The sequence below is a fragment of the Triticum dicoccoides genome, chromosome 3B (genome assembly GCF_002162155.2).
Source record: "Triticum dicoccoides isolate Atlit2015 ecotype Zavitan chromosome 3B, WEW_v2.0, whole genome shotgun sequence".
Lineage (NCBI taxonomy): Eukaryota > Viridiplantae > Streptophyta > Magnoliopsida > Poales > Poaceae > Triticum > Triticum dicoccoides.
In genome coordinates this window covers 692,711,593-692,730,642 of record NC_041385.1, presented here as the reverse complement: position 1 = coordinate 692,730,642, position 19,050 = coordinate 692,711,593, and the positions used below count along the sequence as shown (strand labels likewise).

Genomic DNA, 19,050 nt, shown 5'->3' with positions numbered 1-19,050 from the left:
ATGGTTAGGTTAAGGTGGTTCCGTCGACCCCGAGCCACCGTAAACCATCATGGTTAGGTTAAGGTGGTTCTGTCGACCCTGAGCCACCGTAAACAGTCATGGTTAGGTTAAGGTGGTTCCGTCGACCCCGAGCCACCGTAAACCATCATGGTTAGGTTAAGGTGGTTCCGTAGACCCCGAGCCACCGTAAACAATCATGGTTAGGTTATGGTTGGTTCATCCACATGGCCAAATAGCAAAACAATGCCATTACAGTATGAACATAAACCATCAAGTTATCCACCCAAGTGGCATCAATCCATCAACCATCAAGTTATCCCCAACAGAACCATCAAGATATCCATTGGCACTAGAAGATGCTCTTCCAGATCCTCTTCCACCACCAGCCCTTCTTCTTGCACCTCTACCAGCACCACTTCCACCACCTCTACCAGCACCACTTCCACCACCTCTACCAGCAGCACTTCCAGTTCTTCCACCTGGTGTTGGAGCAGGAGCCCTAGTTGTTGCAGGTGGAGCAGCTCTTGGTGTTGGTGCAGGAGCTGTAGGTGTTGGTGCAGGAGCCCTAGTTGTTGGTGTAGGAGATCTAGCTGTTGCTGAAGCAGCTCTAGGTGTTGTTGCAGGAGCTGTAGGAGCAACACCTCTTGCTTGTGAATTCCTTCCAGCAGGCTTGGAAAACAATTCAAAGGAAACATAGTTAATAATACAACAAATAAGAAAGGTAATTTACAGAAACATCAAAATGAAGAACTAGTACAAAGGGCCTTACCACATGTTTGTTCTTTCTTAAGGCCAACTCAGGTTTCAACTGTTTAAGGCAGCTTGTGTATTTATGCCCTTGTAATCCACAATTGCTAAAAGTTATTGTCCCCATTCTTGAGGTGGACTTTGGCTTTGGAACATCAAATTTTCCCTTTATTCTCTTCTCTTTCCTTCTTCCTTTCTTCACTTTAAATGCTGGTGGTTCTATGTCTGGACATGGGGTCTTTGTCCAATCATGCTCACCAGGGACAGGATATATCATTGGTTCATATGCTGCCAAGTAATATGGTTTCTTGAAGAATTTGCTTACAAAGTCCTTTGGAAACCTTTTTGCCTTGTTGATTGTTGAGATGGCATGGTTACATGGGATGACAGTGAGGTCCCACTTTCTGCAACCACAGGTTTCAACTTCCAAATTGACAGCATGTGTTTGCTCACCACTAGTTACTTGCCACAAGTTAACACCTGCTTGAATGGGTTTGCAGTACCTGACCCTTTCCTTTTCAATCTCCAACTTCTCACTGTAATGTGGTGTGATCTCCCATCTAGCTTCCCTTCCACTCTCTCTATTCCTGTGCCACCTAACCATCTGCTTATCCTTTATGCCATCACACATAGTTCTTATTGGTTTTTTCCTATGATCTAGGATGTACTTGTTAAACACCTCTGACAAATTGTTGACAACCAAGTCCGTCTTGCTATTTGTGTCAAATGCATGCCTAGCCCATGTTTTCTTGGGTATTGCACTAAGCCACTGCCAAGCTTCCACACTCTCAGCTTTGAGATCATCCATTGCTTTATTAAATTTGTGTTCATTATATGCATAACTGGCATTATCCATGCACTTCTTAAGGTCCTCCCCCCTAAAGCCAGCATTCTGGAGGTTTGCATATATGTGCCTTAAGCAGAATCTTTGATGACTGTTAGGAAAACCTCTATTCACTGCATACAATAGCCCCTGGTGCACACAATTTAAACAGCTAAGCTACTGTCTAATACACATGTAAACACATATTTAGCAGGCAATGCAAGGTGGATAAACATACCTTCTATCTTTCTGACATTATAGTATATGGACCATACTGTCCAACTTCTCCTCCAAGACAAATCTTCACTTGGTGTAGAAACCAGCACCAGTTTTCTTTGTCCTCTTGTCCAACAATGCCAAATGCCAGTGGGTATATGTTGTTATTGCCATCTCTACCAGTGGCAGCAATGATTTGTGCACCAGTGGTCAGCTTGATAAAACACCCATCAATACCTAAAACAGGAAGTAAACATAACATGTCAAATGCATTTATATGTGCAACCTATTGAAACTAACAACATCAAAGTAGTGTACAAGCTAAAATGAACTAACCAATGAATGGTCTACAGCCCTGTAGAAATCCCTCCCTTGCTCCATTGATGCAGTAAAACATGGCATGGAATCTTGGTCTTGGATGTGGGATTTTTTCAGTGGCTTTTGGAGTTACAGTGGTGACTATAACTCTACTCCCATGGTTTGTATCCATCACAGTCTGAGCATAGTCTCTCAGCCTTGGGTATTGCTTCCTATGATCTCCCAACACAGCCTCAACAACTAAGTTTTTCCCCTATAGGCCATAGCCTTGGGCACATCCACACCATACTTTTCCATGCAGGCATCAATAAGTGTATGTATGCTAGTACTGACATCAGATCTGAATAGTGGCTCATATTGCTTTGCAAGCCATTTTGCACTTACCCTGCTTGTTTCAGTAGAACTAGGGCAGGTGTGTTGTATCCTCATCTTCTTAATTACAAAAGTGTTTTCCCCTTTTATAACAGCTGCCACAATGCAGAACTTGCAATGTTCATTCTTGCAATGCACAATGATTCTCTGATCTGAGTTCCTGTGATACTTGAAGTCTCTGCACTGAGTGATGTGCAAGCTCAATAGAGCATCTCTAAATTGATGTTGATCTTTGAAGCACATATGCAGTTTTAGTTGTTGGTGTGGTTGCTCCAAATCCTCATTGTACCATACTCTAGCTGGCCTCTTCTTTGCCCTACTCTTCCTTTTTTGAGGTAGCAGAAATGCTAGTGTCTCAAACCCATCATCTTCACTGTCCTTCAATAAACTATTATCTTCTTCATCTGATGATGGTTTCCAATCAGGTTGCACTTCTTCTAAAACACTGGAATGTGACCTTGTTGTTGGTCCCCTCCTTACTTGCAACTTCTGCTTCTTCTTTGCTGGCACATATATTTTTTCCTCCTCTTCTGGAACAATAGGGTCATCATCCTCCAACTCAAATAATTCCTCTACCTCTGTGTCACCCTCATAATGCACTTGTTCTTCATCCTCTAATTCTTCTTCTGATTCTTCATCCTCTGTTTCTTCCTCATGTTGCTCTTTTACTTCTTCCTCTCTCTGTCTATTTCCCTCTTCCATCTCCATGTCTTCAACATCATGCATTTCCTCGTTATAGTTAGGCCTTAAATCCCCCATGTCACTATCATACTACCCTTCAGATCCTTCAGATGAACATGCATAACTGCCATCATAGACAATTTGTTCTTCTTCCACAACTTCTTTTAACTTGGGATTTAGAACACTCCTGCCCTCTTGTGTTAAAACAGCAGGGCCTACAGCTGCAATAGAACAGCTACTCTGACCTTCATAAGCAACACCTTGCTGATCAACAGCATAAACAGGAGGATCAACAAGATCAAAAACAACAGGCTCAGAATATTCAGTTATATCTAAATTTTGCTTCTGTACAAAACCCTTCTGTGGTACACTGACAGCTGGTGGACAAGCCCTAAATAGCAAATTAAGCACCAAACTCTCCTCATTCTGCCTCTTGATCAACTGTAGTTTAACATTACTATCAACCAATTCCAAGCCCTGCTCTCCTGGGGTCTCCATGTAAAACATCAATACTAAAGCCTTGGGTTTCCATCAATGCAACCATATTCAGATATGTCACATCTGAACAGCTTAATTTCCTCTCTAACAGATCATTATTGTCAAAATGGATCCTAACATTCCATATGTCTTCATATAAACTACAATTCACATGCAATTTGCCTAATCAGTACACTATAACCCTAATTAGCAAATAAACGAGAAGAAAAAAAAAAGAGACAGAAACAGAAACTTACAGGACGCCGCCGAGCCCGTGGGTCAGCTCGTGGCTATTGCTAGGGTTCGCCACCCATTGCTTTGCCAGTCGTACCCGCTGCTCCATGGACAGTGCGGGCTCCATGAACTCGTCGTTGTCGCTGGAGTACTCAGAGCTCGAGTAGCCATCGCCGCCCTCGATTGGAGATCTCCCCTCGATTCCTCCTGCCGCGCCGATGCCGAAGAGGGGAAGGTTTGCGCCGCCGCCATCGCCGTCGCCGCCGCCGCCATCACCGTCGCCGCCGCTGCCGCCACCACCGACCGGGGGCGCCGCCGCCATCGCCGTACGCGCGGGGGAGCTGGGGTTCATCGACAAACAATGACGGCGAGGAGGAAACGGAGTGGAGCACGGGCCGATCCGGTTCGAGCTGAACCGCACCTATCGAACAAGCAGGCGCGTGCCGATTCGCCAGCGTGGCATCTGACGCGTGGGCCCGGGCGGTCAGTTCCAGCGTCAATATGTACAAATGCGGAGTTTAGCCCGATTTGCAACGGTTCGGTCCAAACATGGTACTGACACGTAAAAATTTTCAAAACTGGTACCAATTCGCCACCACTGCCCCAATTGTGGTACTATTGTGTAATTTACTCCCTTGGCCAGGCTTCAACTGCCGACGGCGACGGATGAATTGGATGGCATCTCCTTCTAGCCTGGCGTCTGGCGGACTGACGCTGCAACTGCCGACGGCGACGGAGGTCCGCAGTGGCGCAGCCCTGGACGGACCACAGCCTTCTTTTCATCCAGAAGAGGAACTTGCGGCGGCGAGACGAGAGTGAGAGTGGAAGGGGAACGGCCAAACGGGCCTTGGCGGCCTGAAACGGGCTAAGTTGGGCCTCATCTGAGTTTTTCAGGGACGCTTGGAGGGGAATCGCTACTTTTAGTACGGTACCGGAAGTCTAATTGACGCGTGACGGGTTTATTTCACAGACTCTGCCTACTGCATCGCCAACACAGGATCATGCATGAAAGAAGTCCACATAACCCCCTGAGCTGTCAGGAATTGTCCACTTAACCCCCTGAACTACAAAACCAGGTATTTAACCCCCTCATGTTTCTAAAACCAGACACATAACCCCCTCACCCTGCTATAAGCGGTTTCAACATGTTGTTTATCCGCTATTTCAACTAATGCTTCTTTCTCTGAATGGTTCAAGGCGGTGTTGCAGAAAGCAAGAAACATGGGGATAGATAGGAACCGGGACAAAGGTGTATGCAGCGTCTTTGATGTGGTAGCCTCGTGGAGCTTGCGGATCTCAGACAGAAGTAGTGTGACGCGTCGTACAGTTCGTCATCTGGGACGTGTTGCCTTGACATGAGAACACTCCTTCGTCATCGTCGCCGTCTATAGCTGTTCGACTTCAGGCATCTCTGACTCCGATCAAGCTGTTCCCCAGGAACGACGACGGGTGTATCACACGGGAGGAGGTGGAAGACTCTCCGTGCAAAGCTAATAAGCATCCTCGTGCCATGGACTGCCCATTCGTCATGGAAACGCGTGCTTAGGAGCATATGGGATCGGAGATGAGATCAGACGAGTTGCACGCATGAGCTGAGGAAGAAGCGATCGCACGAGAGCGCCATGAACTCTTGGAACGCTCACCAATTTGTGCCTAGCTATAAACGACTAAAATAGGCAATCCCCGATGCCAGGGAACAACTCCGCCACTTGCTCTCTACTCTAGACACAACAATGACCAGTACACGAACGCACACATTCCCTCAGTAAGAATTGAAGGAATGAAAGCTCAAGTGGAAGAAACCATGATGCAGTGGCAAAAGGAGATGGCTTTGGAAAGAGGAAAATGGCAAAAAGAAAGTGAAATCATGTTCAGTAAGATTAAAAGCTTGGAGGAAGACAAGATTAGAAACAATGCACTATGGGCTAAAAATGAAAACAGAATCAGAGAATTAGAAAAGATTCAGACAGAGTTGCAGGAGATTAGTAAAAAACAACTTGAAGAAATTCAGAAACTGGCACATGAGGCTGCCAATAGAGAGGAGTATGAAATGGAGTTAGCTAATATGGACCTTGAAGATTATGAGAAAGAGACTCAACAGAAAAAGGAAGATACTGAGTCTGGGAAATATAATGAGCCCACTGATTATAATGCTAGCCAAGAATCTATTGGAACTTTGGGGAGAAAATGGCTGAAATACATGGAAGTGAGATCCTGGATAAAGAAGGTGAGGAGAAAGATATTGAAATCAAGAGAAGCCTGAGAAACAAAGGAAGGGAAGACAAGAAAATTGAGGATATGGCTAAAAGCAGAGCTGAGGAGAGAGACAATTATGGTAAGAATTCTGAACTGGCTTTTGTTGATGCCTCCTTATTACATATTAGTTCTCTAGTGGGGATTGATCTAGGGTGTTCAATAGAGATGATTGATAAGAATATTGATATTATTAATAAAATGGAAATAGCTAGAAGAGAGCTATACTTTCAGAATATTAAAAGAGAAAAAAGTGGTAAATCTGAGGGAGGATGTGAAGAGAATGATAAATCTGAAAAGGATGTCCCAGTATATATTAATACTGGAGACATAACCCTTGATGAATTGTGTTCAGATTATGAACATTCTGATGTGGATATTGAGGAACAACAGATGAAAAAACTAAGGGGAATGTTCTCTGGGGGGAAAAGTGGTAGGAAACGCTCACCAGCACTTGACTGTGTGAAGCAACCACTTGGGATTGGAGTCCTTCGAAGAAGGGGGAAAGGTAAGAGGTTCTAATTGAGAATCTTCTCGATATTTGCATTGGATATAGTTTTTTGGTCTTTTGTGGTCAAATATAGAATAATGAGGGGAGTTTTCTCGAATGTAAGAGGTATAGGACAAGATCACAAGAAAAGATATGTTAGGGAAATGATTATAGATCAGAAGCTATACTTTATTGGACTCTCTGAGACCATAAAGCAAGACTTCACAAAAAATGAGTTGCATAATTTGTGTGGAGGGAGGAATTTTCAATGGAGTTGGAATCCACCCAGAGGCATGTCAGGGGGGATCCTGGTGGGGGTTAACAAAGATGTGTTTAATGTAGAAAATATTGAAAAAGGACAATATTTCTTGAGAATGCTAATATTTGATAAAAATATCAAAATGCACTGGAATTTGGTTACTGTATATGGGGATGCACGGAAGGAGGGAAAGGCAAGTTTCCTTGCTGAATTGGCAAGATTATATCATGATAATCCTCTGCCTTGCTTGGTTGGGGGAGACTTCAACATTATCAGAAGTGGAAAAGAGAAGAACAAACCTATGCTTAATGAACAATGGTCCTTCATGTTCAATGCCATTATTGAACAAGCAGTGCTTAGGGAGTTACCCCTGAATGGGAGAAAATACACTTGGGCTAACAATCAGGAGGATCCTACTTTTGAAAAACTAGATAGAGTGCTGATGTGCCCAGCTTGGGAGGAAAAATACCCACTCACCATACTGCAAGCCTTTGCTAGAGAGATTTCTGATCACACTCCTTTGTTCCTGGACACAGGGGAAACTCATGCTCATAAATGTATTTTCAGATATGAAAATGCTTGGTTGCTGAGAGAAGGCTTTAGAGAGTTGGTATATAACACCTGGAATGAGAGTTACTTAGGGGATGTTTTGGATAGATGGCAATCAAGGTTGAGGAAATTGAGGCAAAAAGCTAAAGGATGGAATAGAAATATTGATGCCTGGTACAGAAAAATAAAAATGGAAATAATAGGGGAGCTTGATGATTTAGATAAGAGAGCTGAGATCATGGGTTTAAGTGTGGTGGATATAAGTGAACAGAAAGAGCTTAGAGCCCAACTGAAAAGAGTAATGCTACAAGAGGAAATGAAATGGTTGCAAAGATATAAAGATTTGGAGATTAAAGATGGAGACAGAAATACTAGATATCATCATGCTAAGGTAAATGGGAGAAGAAGAAAAAACAAAATTGTTTCCCTTGAACAGGAGGAAGGGGTTATAGAAGGGGATGAGAAGTTGATGGAATATATCACCAAATTTTATAAAGAATTATTTGGTCATCCTGAAGAATCTAGTATCTCATTGATAGAGATGGAGATGGATAAGATCAATGAACAATAAAGAGAGGAGCTCTTGACACCTTTCTCCTTAAATGAAATTCATCAAGTGGTATTTGGGATGAAAAGGAATAAAAGCCCTGGCCCTGATGGATTCCCTGCTGACTTTTACCAAGATTTTTGGGAAGTGGTCAAATGGGATCTGAAAAACCTAGTAGATGGGTTTGCAAAAGGGGAAATTAATATTGCTAGACTCAACTATGGCATAATTACTTTAATCCCAAAAACTAATGATGCTAAACAAATTCAGAAGTTTAGGCCCATTTGCCTGCTGAATGTTAGTTTTAAAATCATCACTAAGTTTCTGATGAACAGACTGGCTAAGTGTGTGGCCCCTGTGATTTCTAAAACCCAAACTGCCTTTATTAAAGGCAGATATATTATGGAAGGGGTTGTGATTTTGCATGAGGCTCTAAATTCCTTTCATAAGAATAAAGAAGATGCCCTAGTTTTTAAAGTAGATTTTGAGAAAGCATATGACAAAATTAAGTGGCCCTTTGTTATACAAATGTTGAAAATGAAGGAGTTCCCTGACAAATGGTGTGACTGGGTGATGGAAACTATGAGAGGGGGGCATGTTGGAATTAAAGTGAATGATGAAATTGGCCTATACTTTAAAACCTTTAAAGGATTGAGGCAAGGGGATGCCATGTCACCTTTGCTGTTTGACATTGCTGCTGATGCCCTAGCCTTCATAATGAGCAATGCCCTAAAGCATGACTTGGTTAAAGGGGTGTTGAACAGTGATAGTGGGAAGGGGATTAATATGTTACAATATGCTGATGATACCATATTCTTGATAAAGGATGAGATAGAAAGTGTGAAAAACATTAAACTCATACTAGGAGCTTTTGAGAAAATTTCTGGGCTTAAGATAAACTTTCACAATAGTGAATTACTGTTGTTTGGCAAAGCCAGAGAGAAACAAATGATATACCAAGAAATACTAACATGTAAGATGGGAGATTTGCCCATAAAATACTTGGGGATGCTTGTATCTGAGAACAGAATCAGGAATTCTCATTGGGGATGTGTAACTGACAAAATTGAAAAAAGATGTGGATGATGGCAGGGGAAGTTACTGGGCTCCATTGCAGGGAGAATAACCCTGGTGCAAGCCTGCCTGACTAATATACCTTTGTTTATGATGTCCTTTTATGCTGTGCCTAAGGGGATCATAAAGAAAACTGATTTCCTCAGATCCAGGCTGGTATGGCAAGAAGATGAGAATGTCAAAAAATACCATCTAGTGAATTGGAAAGATTGTTGCCTACCCAAAGAAATGGGGGGATTGGGGATACTGAATCTGGAAATAATGAATATTGCACTTCTAGCTAAATGGTTTTGGAAGATGGAAAATGAAAAGGGCCTGTGGCAGGATATTTTAGAAGACAAATATAGAAAGGGGGGGTGTTTCGCTTTAATATGTAAAAAGCCAGGGGACTCACAATTCTGGGCTAGCCTACTAAAAATCAAAGAAATCTTTTACAAATTTGTAAAGAAAAAGGTGGGAGATGGGAGAAATACTAGGTTTTGGGAAGATTCATGGGTTGATGATAAACCTTTGAGGGAGGCTTACCCTAGACTGTATGATATATCCTTTGACCATAACATTACTGTGGAGGAGGCCATGCAGAAAGGTTGGCATGGATTTAGATTTAGAAGAACCCTACTTGGAGAGACTGTGGAGCTTTGGAATAGTCTCAAAAAAAGATGTGAGGAAATTCTAATGCATGGAGGGGAGGACAAAATCCTCTGGACCCTCAGTGCTGATCATAAATTCTCTGTGGGATCCTTGTATAGGAAATTGATAGCTGTTGGGATGAAATTCCCATAGAAATACTTATGGAAGATTAAAGTACCTGCGAAACTGAAAGTGTTTTTATGGTTGATCAATAAAAAAAGCATCCTAACTAGAGATGTACTGCTTAAAAAAGGATGGAAGGGTGAGAAAAGATGTGTCTTGTGTGGGAAAGATGAATCAATTGATCATCTATTCTTCTCTTGCTCGGTTGCTTCATTGTTATGGAGTTTGGTCAGATGTGTGTGTGGTTTTAAAACTGTGCCATCTAGTGTGAAAGATTGTTTTGGAGTCTGGATTAGGAAATTTAACAAAGATGATAAGAAACTGGTGCTGGTGGGGATTTCAGCCCTGCTTTGATCAATTTGGAAAAGCAGAAATGCAATTATCTTTGAAAATAAAAGGATAAATGATCCTTTATATGTTGTCAAGCTAATGTGCAGGTGGTTAATTGACTGGTCTATTATGCAGATAAAGGAGTCGTCAAGAAAAACGTTGGAGCTGGGAGCAAGGGTGCTAGAGCAGGCAGCGAATGAAGTGTTCACAGCCAAGCAGGGGTGGAGGATCAATGTTGCTAGATTGGAATGAAGAAAAATCTCTTCTGCGGTGGTGAACCTGATGTTTGGTGCTCCTGTAGAATAGATCCTTGGCTACTTTTGCTTCTGCGTTGATGTAATGGCTCTCAAGGTAGCTTGAACCCGGTTTGGCAGCTGTGAACTCGGGGATGTATGGTGTGGCTGACCCTTGTTGGTCGTTGGGGTTGCTTTTTGTTCCTGCTGATTCCGGTTGGATCTTTTCGTTTTCTTTTGAACTCTTTTGTAGAACTCTGTGGTTTTCAGTAATGAAAATCGGAAGGGGCAAGCCCTTCTTTGATAAAAAAAAACATTCCCTCTATCCGTGTATGCACATATGAATTATAAGTGAGCAGCTTAAGTATCGGTATCCATGTTGAGCACCTCCCGGCCGTCCGCTGCCTTGACCCAAAGGTGCTCGCCGGCCTGCGCGCGCTAGCCTTATGAACTCATCCATGGCCCGTGTTGCCATCTTGTCCGTCGTCAGGCGCTCCATCAACAACACTGGTGTCCGGACTCGGAAGCTGACGAAATCCCGCCGAGTGGGTTCAGCTCCAGAACGGTCCTCAACGTCGCCAAGATGTGAGCGCCGCCGACAGAGAGCTTCAGCGATGACATGGATAGTGGCTGCATCCACATGAGGGCCACCCTGCTGTAAGTCGGCGGCGACGGAGCGCGGGGCACCGCAGGCGGGAAGACATAATTTTTCTTTGACTATTAGTATATATTGCCACGTAAGCAATACCACCTATAGAAACCAGCTAACATAGATTTAGGGTTTTTTTGTCTGGTTTTGCAAAGATTAGGGGGTTAAACACCCGGTTTTGTAGTTCAGGGGGTTAAGCAGTCGATTCCTGAAACTTCGGGGGGTTATATGGACTTCTTTCGATCATGCACGGCTGTCAGCTACCAAAAAGATGCCAAAGAGCACAAATAAAAGATGCCACTGAGCCCAACCCGTGACCCAGCACCAAAAAATGCACATGGACGAAAAGAAGGCCTCCGAGCCCATCCGTGACCCAGCACCGACAAGTGCGCACGGACCAAAACAATGCAGCGAAAAGATCCCCTATGAAGGCACAGTCGTAAGAAAAATAGCGCAATTGCATCCTCTGGGTTGGCACGTGCTATACATTAGCACCGGGCTTTTTGTTCAAATTTCGTTTTTTATATGCCACCATAACACTTACCAATAGCACACTTTTGTCAAGGTGTTTTGGTCGTTTTGACGGCGTTCTTGGCGAAACAATAAACAGTCACCTGCCATTTCGGTCCTTAAGCACCGCTTCTGTCATGAAGCATCGAAGCTCATCGCATGTGCAATCCACCCTGCGGGGTCACATAAATGTCAGCAACATCCTCCAAATTCAGGATTATTTCCGAGACATCAGTGAAAAACCAAGCCCTGCAGGTTATAGGACTAGTTTACCAAATTCAGGTTTATTTCCGAGACATCAGTGAAAAACCTCTAACCACAAAGGAGATTAAAAAGACCAAATGTATCCCTCATATTGCAAGTATGTTGTTTACTATCAGTATGACGCACACCTCTCTTTGTGAGAGCCTTGTATACGGATTTATCTGTCATACATGAATCTGCAGTTTTGGTCCTATCAACAGATAGAGGCAAAGCCAAACGTCTTACTGGTCCCATACGACCAAATTAAACATGTCTGCAAGTAATGTTAGCTCCTGCTTTCTCAAGATCTATTGTATGTACTGTGCTGGATTTAATTGATATATTAGTATTAGTTACTGGTGTGGTATGAGATTCACTTAGATTAGAAAATGTTCCTTTGTAACAAAGCAAGTTGCACCAACTATCTATATATGTGCCTTAGCGTGATGTCATAATTTTTTTATGATTCTATACAAACTGATCTCATTATTAACACATTGTTCTTATCTCTTTGTTTGACTTTTCCCTTTTTGGAATAGATGAAACTGCAAATGCACCCGGCGAGACCGTGAGATCGGAGTTCTCGCAAGAAGGCTCAGAATTCTTTGCTGCCAGGAAATGATGTAAACTCCCTCCAAGTTCTTCAGTGCAAATTTCTACCAAGACCGGAGACTCTCGACGACGCTGGGTTGCTCTTTCTGCTGTGTGCCTTCTTCCCATACACATGAATTCATGATATGATGGCAACGCACTGCCTATCAGAGCCATTGGATCAGGCTAGAGCGATCATGATTCAGACTGAGACTGGCTGTGCTTTTCAAACTTTTGTACGGTAGAAAATACACTCGGCTTATCGGTCATTGTCGGTCCACCCCGGAGTAGCACCACATCAGTCCTAGTGTTCTTTGCCAAATGTTAAGTGAAAAGGTAATTTATAAGCACCAAGTCATGGCTTTATCATATACTAATCCAAATGCCTACTAGCTAGGATAAGGAGAAGCACTGCCTTTACTCTCCACAAAGTTTTACCTGCCTGTCACGTATGTCTTCATAAATGGATGATTTGGTGGCATCAGTTTCACAAGTTATACACTAGTATTTTTCTCTCGGTGGTGAGTGGGGACTGATGAAGTCTAATTCTTTCTTCCCTTTATACTTGTGGCAAATCCTTCCAAGTCAATAAGACTTCAGAGTTTGGCAGAAGAAAAGGCTATGCTCCAGTGGAGGGATTCTCGGTTTTAAAAGGGCTGCACCCGTTCATGTACTGCAGATGGTGGCTTCTGATTTGCCTGGATCAACCGGTGAGTTTTCTCAAGCACGCAATGTTGTCTATTTCTTCTTTTTTCAAGTAGAGTGTTCAAGTATTCTTACACAAGTTTTGATCAGGACGCTTGAATTGACAAGCTGCAAGATTTGGCCGAGTGGTTGTTTATTTTTACTACACGTTTGTGATGGCGGATGATACCAAGTTCCTCCTTTTGTTTTTCCTCTTGAGCAGCTCATTGTTGTGTTTTGGTTCTGAACATGATATCCAGTGCCTAAAGTCTGTACAACAATCGGTGATTGATACCGACGGTGTACTCAAATCCACATGGAACTTTGAACATGAAACCGAGGGTTTCATATGCCAATTTGCTGGTGTGGAGTGCTGGCACCCCGACGAGAACAGGGTTCTCTCTCTGCGACTCGACAACCTAGGACTTGAAGGCCCATTTCCTCAGGGTCTTCAATATTGTTCAAGCATGACGGGCCTGAACCTGTCAAATAACAAATTTTCAGGACCGATGCCTACCGACATTTCACGGCAGCTGCAGCAGCTGACATCTCTGGATCTTTCGCACAATAGCTTTTCGGGATCAATTCCGCCGAGTATCACAAATATGATATATCTGAATCTCCTCAACCTTCAGCATAACCAACTCAGCGGCCAAATTCCGTCACAATTGGATTTGCTTACTCGGTTAACTACGTTCAATGTCGCGGAGAACTTGTTGTCAGGGCCTGTTCCTCGTTCGCTAGCAGTGTTTCCGGCTTCGAACTTTGATGGTAACCAAGGGCTTTGTGATTCACCGTTGGGTGAATGCTCCAGGAAGAGATGGATGCCAATACGAATCAATGACATGTCGAGCATCGGAGCGGCTGTCGGATTCGTCCTGGGGTTCGTGGTGGCCTTCTACTTCCCTCACTGCTTTGTCTGCTCCGAGAGGCTCCGTGCCTACGTTGTCCGGATAATATGACCCACTTGTTGTGGAACTGTGTCTGTCCTAGCATCCTGAGGCCAAATGCGCACGCCCGGCAGTATAATCTTAGTATGTTCCCTGCAGTAACGTTTATCTCAATTCACCTGATATGTAATTCATACAGTACTACCTGGCATGGCAACTTGCAAGTGCCGGCACTTTTGGTTTGCTTGTAATGCATATTTCTTTCAACTCTTGCCGATTATCTACATACCCTGACTCAACGCAACATTTCGTAAAGGAACACAAAGAAGGCGGCAGCTCATTCCAGATAGAGCGGCTAGCCTGAAACTCATTTTCCGTTTGTTTGCACGTCTTGAACGCATCCATACCAATCATCCTGCTACTAAGACTAAGAGCGCAGTGCAGGGGTCCTGAAGGCTGCTTTGCTCCTGAAGCTGAATACCCTGCGCCAATTTTTTTTTTAGAAAAGGAGAATGACCCCGGCCTCTACATCTGGGCGATGCATACGACCACTTTATTAATTATTCTCACAAGACCTTACAAAGTCATACAACAGTAAGACTAAAGCCGCCGTCTAAGCAACAAACTATCGCTACACCTATCCAGTTGATGAAGGGGCGCAGATAGCCTGGGCCTAATACCAAACAGACTTCGCAGCCAAGCCTAACATCTAAGACCTGAGACCCCAACCTAACCACTTGCCGGGTCTGGGGCACACACTGGTCAGGCGTGCTCTCAGAGGCCGCCGCCGCCAACTGTCATCGCTCCACTTCAGAACTGTACTGATGCCTCAACCTTGCTCGGTCCAGCTATCGTCGACGCCATCACGGCGCCCAACGGCACCTCCGACCTGCGCGCAAACAGCTGAACACGTCGCGGTCGCCACTGATACACCTCAGCGCCATTGCTGCCAAGTACCACCAGCCGTAACAGCTTGAAGCCCTTGGAGGATCTGTCGTGCGTAGCACCTGCCGACCAGGCATGACCAAGCATAGCACCTGTCGGTCAGGCATGACTTGACATCTCCATCAAAACTCCGTGCAAGATGAAGCCACTCCACCTCCTGCCTCTGATTTCCTGCGCTGGTCCACAAAACGATGCTCCCAAGAGAGAAACGACACCGCAATGCCGCCATCGTCCGGTCTGGAACAACAGATCATAGGGTTTCCCCCGGAGCAATACGAGTGGGTCGACGGTAGTCACATGACGATGCCTTCATCAAGGTAACGACGTGGAACGCCGCCATCGCCCGCCGTCGGCTCGGTTTTCACCGGCAACTACGTCTTCCCGACTCGCAGCTGGTGCCAGATGATGGATCCCGAGATCCGAACACCCAGCCTCAGGCCGACCACCTTTGATGGAAGAGATGACCACCACCGCCGGCTGCACCGGTCAGAACAGAACTGATCGGAGGTGCCGCCGACAAAACCACCAGACCCTCCACGCCGTCGTCGCCGATCTGAAGGCAGCATGCACGCCACTGCAGCCAAGCCGACCTCAGCCGCCGCCGCAGCCCGAAGGGCCATCCGTAGCGCCCGCAGCCCTGGCCTCCCCCGCGCCAAGCCATCGCCGTCTGAAGACGGGCCGGCCATCCGCGCCGCTGCAGATCCCATGTCGGTCGCGCCACCACACGCCTTTGGGTCCGCCCCACCCCGGAGACGCGCGAGAGAGGAGATTCCCCGCCACCGCCGTCGGTCCCTGGGCTTAGCCCGGCGGCGGCGGAGGGAGAGGAGGAGGGAGTTTGCGGCGGCGGCGGCTAGGTTTCTGACCGCTCGAGTCGCCCTAGGGGAGGACGACGCGGGGGAGTTACGCGGCGGCTCACCCTCCATTTGAGTTCCATTTTATTCTCCACGAGGGAAACTGGATCGTGGGTATAGATTCTTGTTGGGTATATAATCATTGTTTGTTGACGAAATTCAAATGAGAATACAGGTACAGCTAGCCTAAGCAAGTAATACCAGTAGTAGGCAAGCCATTTAAGTTTTAGTAGCTGTATCATGTCAGTAACAGGTCCACCTCTTAATTCACTTCCATCCCTACCAAACCCTATCAAAAATTTCTTCCATCGTCAGTACAGTGAAGCTTGTGAAACCGTAACTTTTCTTTCTCTAAACCACACGTTCTTGAGAACTCTACTACTCCCTCCGTCCCATAATGTTAGACGTTTTTTGACACTTCTTACGTTATGGGACGGAGAGAGTATTCTAAAAGGATATTCAGTATACTCCATATAGCACGACAGGCTCCTCAGGTGAGTGATAACATAAGCTGAGATTTATGGGTAATGTATAACCTGCTCGTGGCAGTAGATTTTGACTTGCCACCATCTCTTTCTGCTTCAGTGTCGTGCAACACTCTGAAACTCTGAAGGTTTGGACCTGGTTAAAAATGCACCACATGCATTTCATCTTTGAAAATGCAACACGAAATATGTCCATCATTCGCTGACTTCACACGAAATGAGTTGGAAAGTGCTCCTGAATTACATACTTCAACTTTAACATAACCTGAACTAAGTAGTACGACATGAGCTGGGGAAAGGTAAATTCTTGTGCAGCGGATACAGGCTGATCACGCCGGCGGCACGGGCACGGACACGGCGTCCACGAACTCGTGGTCGGCGACGAGCCTCTCCAGCGCTTCGGGCGCCAAGCACACCTCCAGCGACATGCTCCCTTCCCGCTCCGGCCCCTCGAACACCGTCACCTTCCCGTCCATCTTGTGTTAACCTAAGCTTCATCACACGTGAGTGTGTGCTAGTACTAGTTTGCTTTGATTAGAATAAGCAATGCATGGCTGCTGATGTGATGTCCACATGCAGCATGCACGTAGAAGTAGAGAAGAGCGGGCCGAGTCTTTGCACGATCGCCCCGTTTTGTTTTCTGTTCTGGTTTTCCCTGTCAGCGTGGCACGCTAGCGCTATGGAGGTCGTGGGATGGCGCGACAACTCCGGATCGCAGCGGGCTGGCCGGGTTAGTTAGCTAGGTTGTTTATAAACACAATAATCAGATGAATAGAACTACGGAAAAGCTGGGGAGTCCGCCCGGCGCAAAAACAGCTCGCTTCGTCTCCCTCTGATCTCTCTCTCTCTCGTTCCTCTCGATCGCCTTGACAGCAACAATTGGCATCAGAGCTCCGGGTGTTTGATCCTTGGCGCGGCGGCAGTGTTGGATCCGTCGTCGTCATGTCAAGCGACGAGTCGGACGGGAAGAGCAAGGGCGGCACCAAGTCGCCGAAGACGCCCATATCCAAGGCGCCGGTCGCACGCCTCACCAGCAGCGGCAGCGGCAGCGGCAGCCGCGAGTATCGGGTGGTGGAGCGCGTCGTAAGGGAGGAGTCGGGCTCATTCATGATGCTCATGCGCACGAACTATCAGGAGTGGGCGCTGGTGATGCAAGTCAAGTTGTAGGTCGCCAGCATTTGGTCTGCGGTGACCGCCGCCGCCGCCGACGAATATGCCGACCGGCGCGCGCTGCAGATTCTTCTCACCGGCGTCCCGCCGGAGATGCTGCGGGTGCTGGCCGCAAGGACACGGCGAAGAAGGCGTGGGAGACAATCAAGACCATGCGCATGGGCAGCGAGCGCGCCCGTGAGGCCAAGGCGCAGGTGCGCCGGTGGGAGTTCGAAGATCTCAGGTTCATGGACGGCGAGTCCGTCGAGGATTTCGGGTTGCGGCTTTCAGCCCTACTCGCCGATCTGGAGCTGTACGGGGACCCGGTCTCCGAGCACAAGGCGGTCCAGAAGTTCCATCACGTGGTGCCGCGGCGGTACCGCCCGATGGCCATGGCTATCGAGTCCCTGATCGATCTGAAAACCATGACCATCGAGGAGCTCGTCGGCCGCCTCTCCGCCTGCGAGGACCACTACGACCTCAACGATGGTGTGCAGAACGCCAGGCGTCTCTTGCTCACTCATGAGGAGTGGCTGGCTCGCGAGAAGGCGGGCGGCGGCGGAGGCTCATCGTCAGGCGGTGGCGGAGGCTCATCGTCAGGCGGTGGCGGCGGCAACAGCAGGAAGAACAAGTCACCTGCGAAGGGTAAGCCGCCTGGCGGTGGCAAGGGCGCGTCGGGGATGGGTGGCTCCGGCGGCAAGAAGAAAAAGGGCAAATGTCATCACTGCGGGATCCCAGGCCATTGGAAGAAGGAGTGCCGCACGTGGCTTCGGGAGCAAGAGCAGAAGGGCAGGAACGAGCAGGCGCACCTGGCCCAGGCGGGCGATGATCATGATCAGGGCCTGCTCATGGCCGTGGTCACCACTGTCACCACGCCGGAGATTGTGGCGCCACAAGCTGTTTTTCTCAATGAAGAGAAGGTAATCCCTGTCCCCTCGCCCGAAGGCCTCTGGTACTTTGACACTGGGGCTTCAAGTCACATGACAGGTGACAGAACCGTGTTCACCATGCTTGATGAGAGTGTGCACGACATTGTCAAGTTCGGCAACGGGTCGCATGTTGCCATTCAAGGGCGCGACTCTGTTGTGTTTCGCTGCCAAAGTGGGAACCAATGAGCGCTCGTGGGCGTCTTCTTCATCCCGAGCCTGCGAAGCAACATCATCTCCGTGGGACAGCTGGACGAGGGTGGCTGCGCCATCACCATTGAGAGCGGCGTCATGGGCAATTCGTGATTCGACGCGGCAAGTCCTCGCTCACGTCCAGCGGTCTGGCAGCCGGCTCTACACGGGGCGTCTCATCATCGACGCTCCCGCCTGTCTGATGGCCCAAGGAGATGATGCAACCTGGAGGTGGCACGCACGCATGGGACACTTGCACTTCCGTGCACTCCGCACCATGTCTACGAAGCAGATGGCGCGTGGCATACCTGTCATTGATCGTGTGGAGGAATACTGTGATGGATGCGCACTTGGGAAGCAGCACCGAGCCCCATTTCCTCAGGCAACTGCATACCGTGCAGAGCGCGCGCTAGAGCTCGTGCACACGAACCTTTGCGGGCCGATCGAGCCAACTACACCCGCAGGTAACCGGTATTTTCTGCTGATAGTTGATGATTTTAGTCGCTACATGTGGGTAGAGCTCCTGAAGACCAAGGACGAGGCATTTCAACGCTTAAAAAGGGTCAAGGCTTTGGCAGA

General features: G+C 46.8%; 1 protein-coding gene and 1 pseudogene across 1 annotated transcript; one reads left to right on the top strand and one right to left on the bottom strand.

The window, feature by feature from the left end:
- Nucleotides 1-13,209: 13,209 nt before the first annotated feature.
- LOC119281864 (probably inactive leucine-rich repeat receptor-like protein kinase At5g48380) lies at nt 13,210-14,060 on the top strand. The gene has a single exon (XM_037562276.1). It carries the CDS (start codon nt 13,210-13,212, stop codon nt 13,993-13,995), a length of 786 nt encoding a protein of 261 aa, XP_037418173.1. The 3' UTR covers nt 13,996-14,060.
- Nucleotides 14,061-16,533: 2,473 nt separating this feature from the next.
- LOC119279812 overlaps nt 16,534-19,050 on the bottom strand; it is a 12,369-nt pseudogene continuing 9,852 nt past the window's right edge.

What these genes read in the sequence shown, in the direction of transcription:
- LOC119281864 (XM_037562276.1), top strand. Translation starts at nt 13,210, where the DNA reads ATGGCGGATGATACCAAGTTCCTCCTTTTGTTTTTCCTCTTGAGCAGC.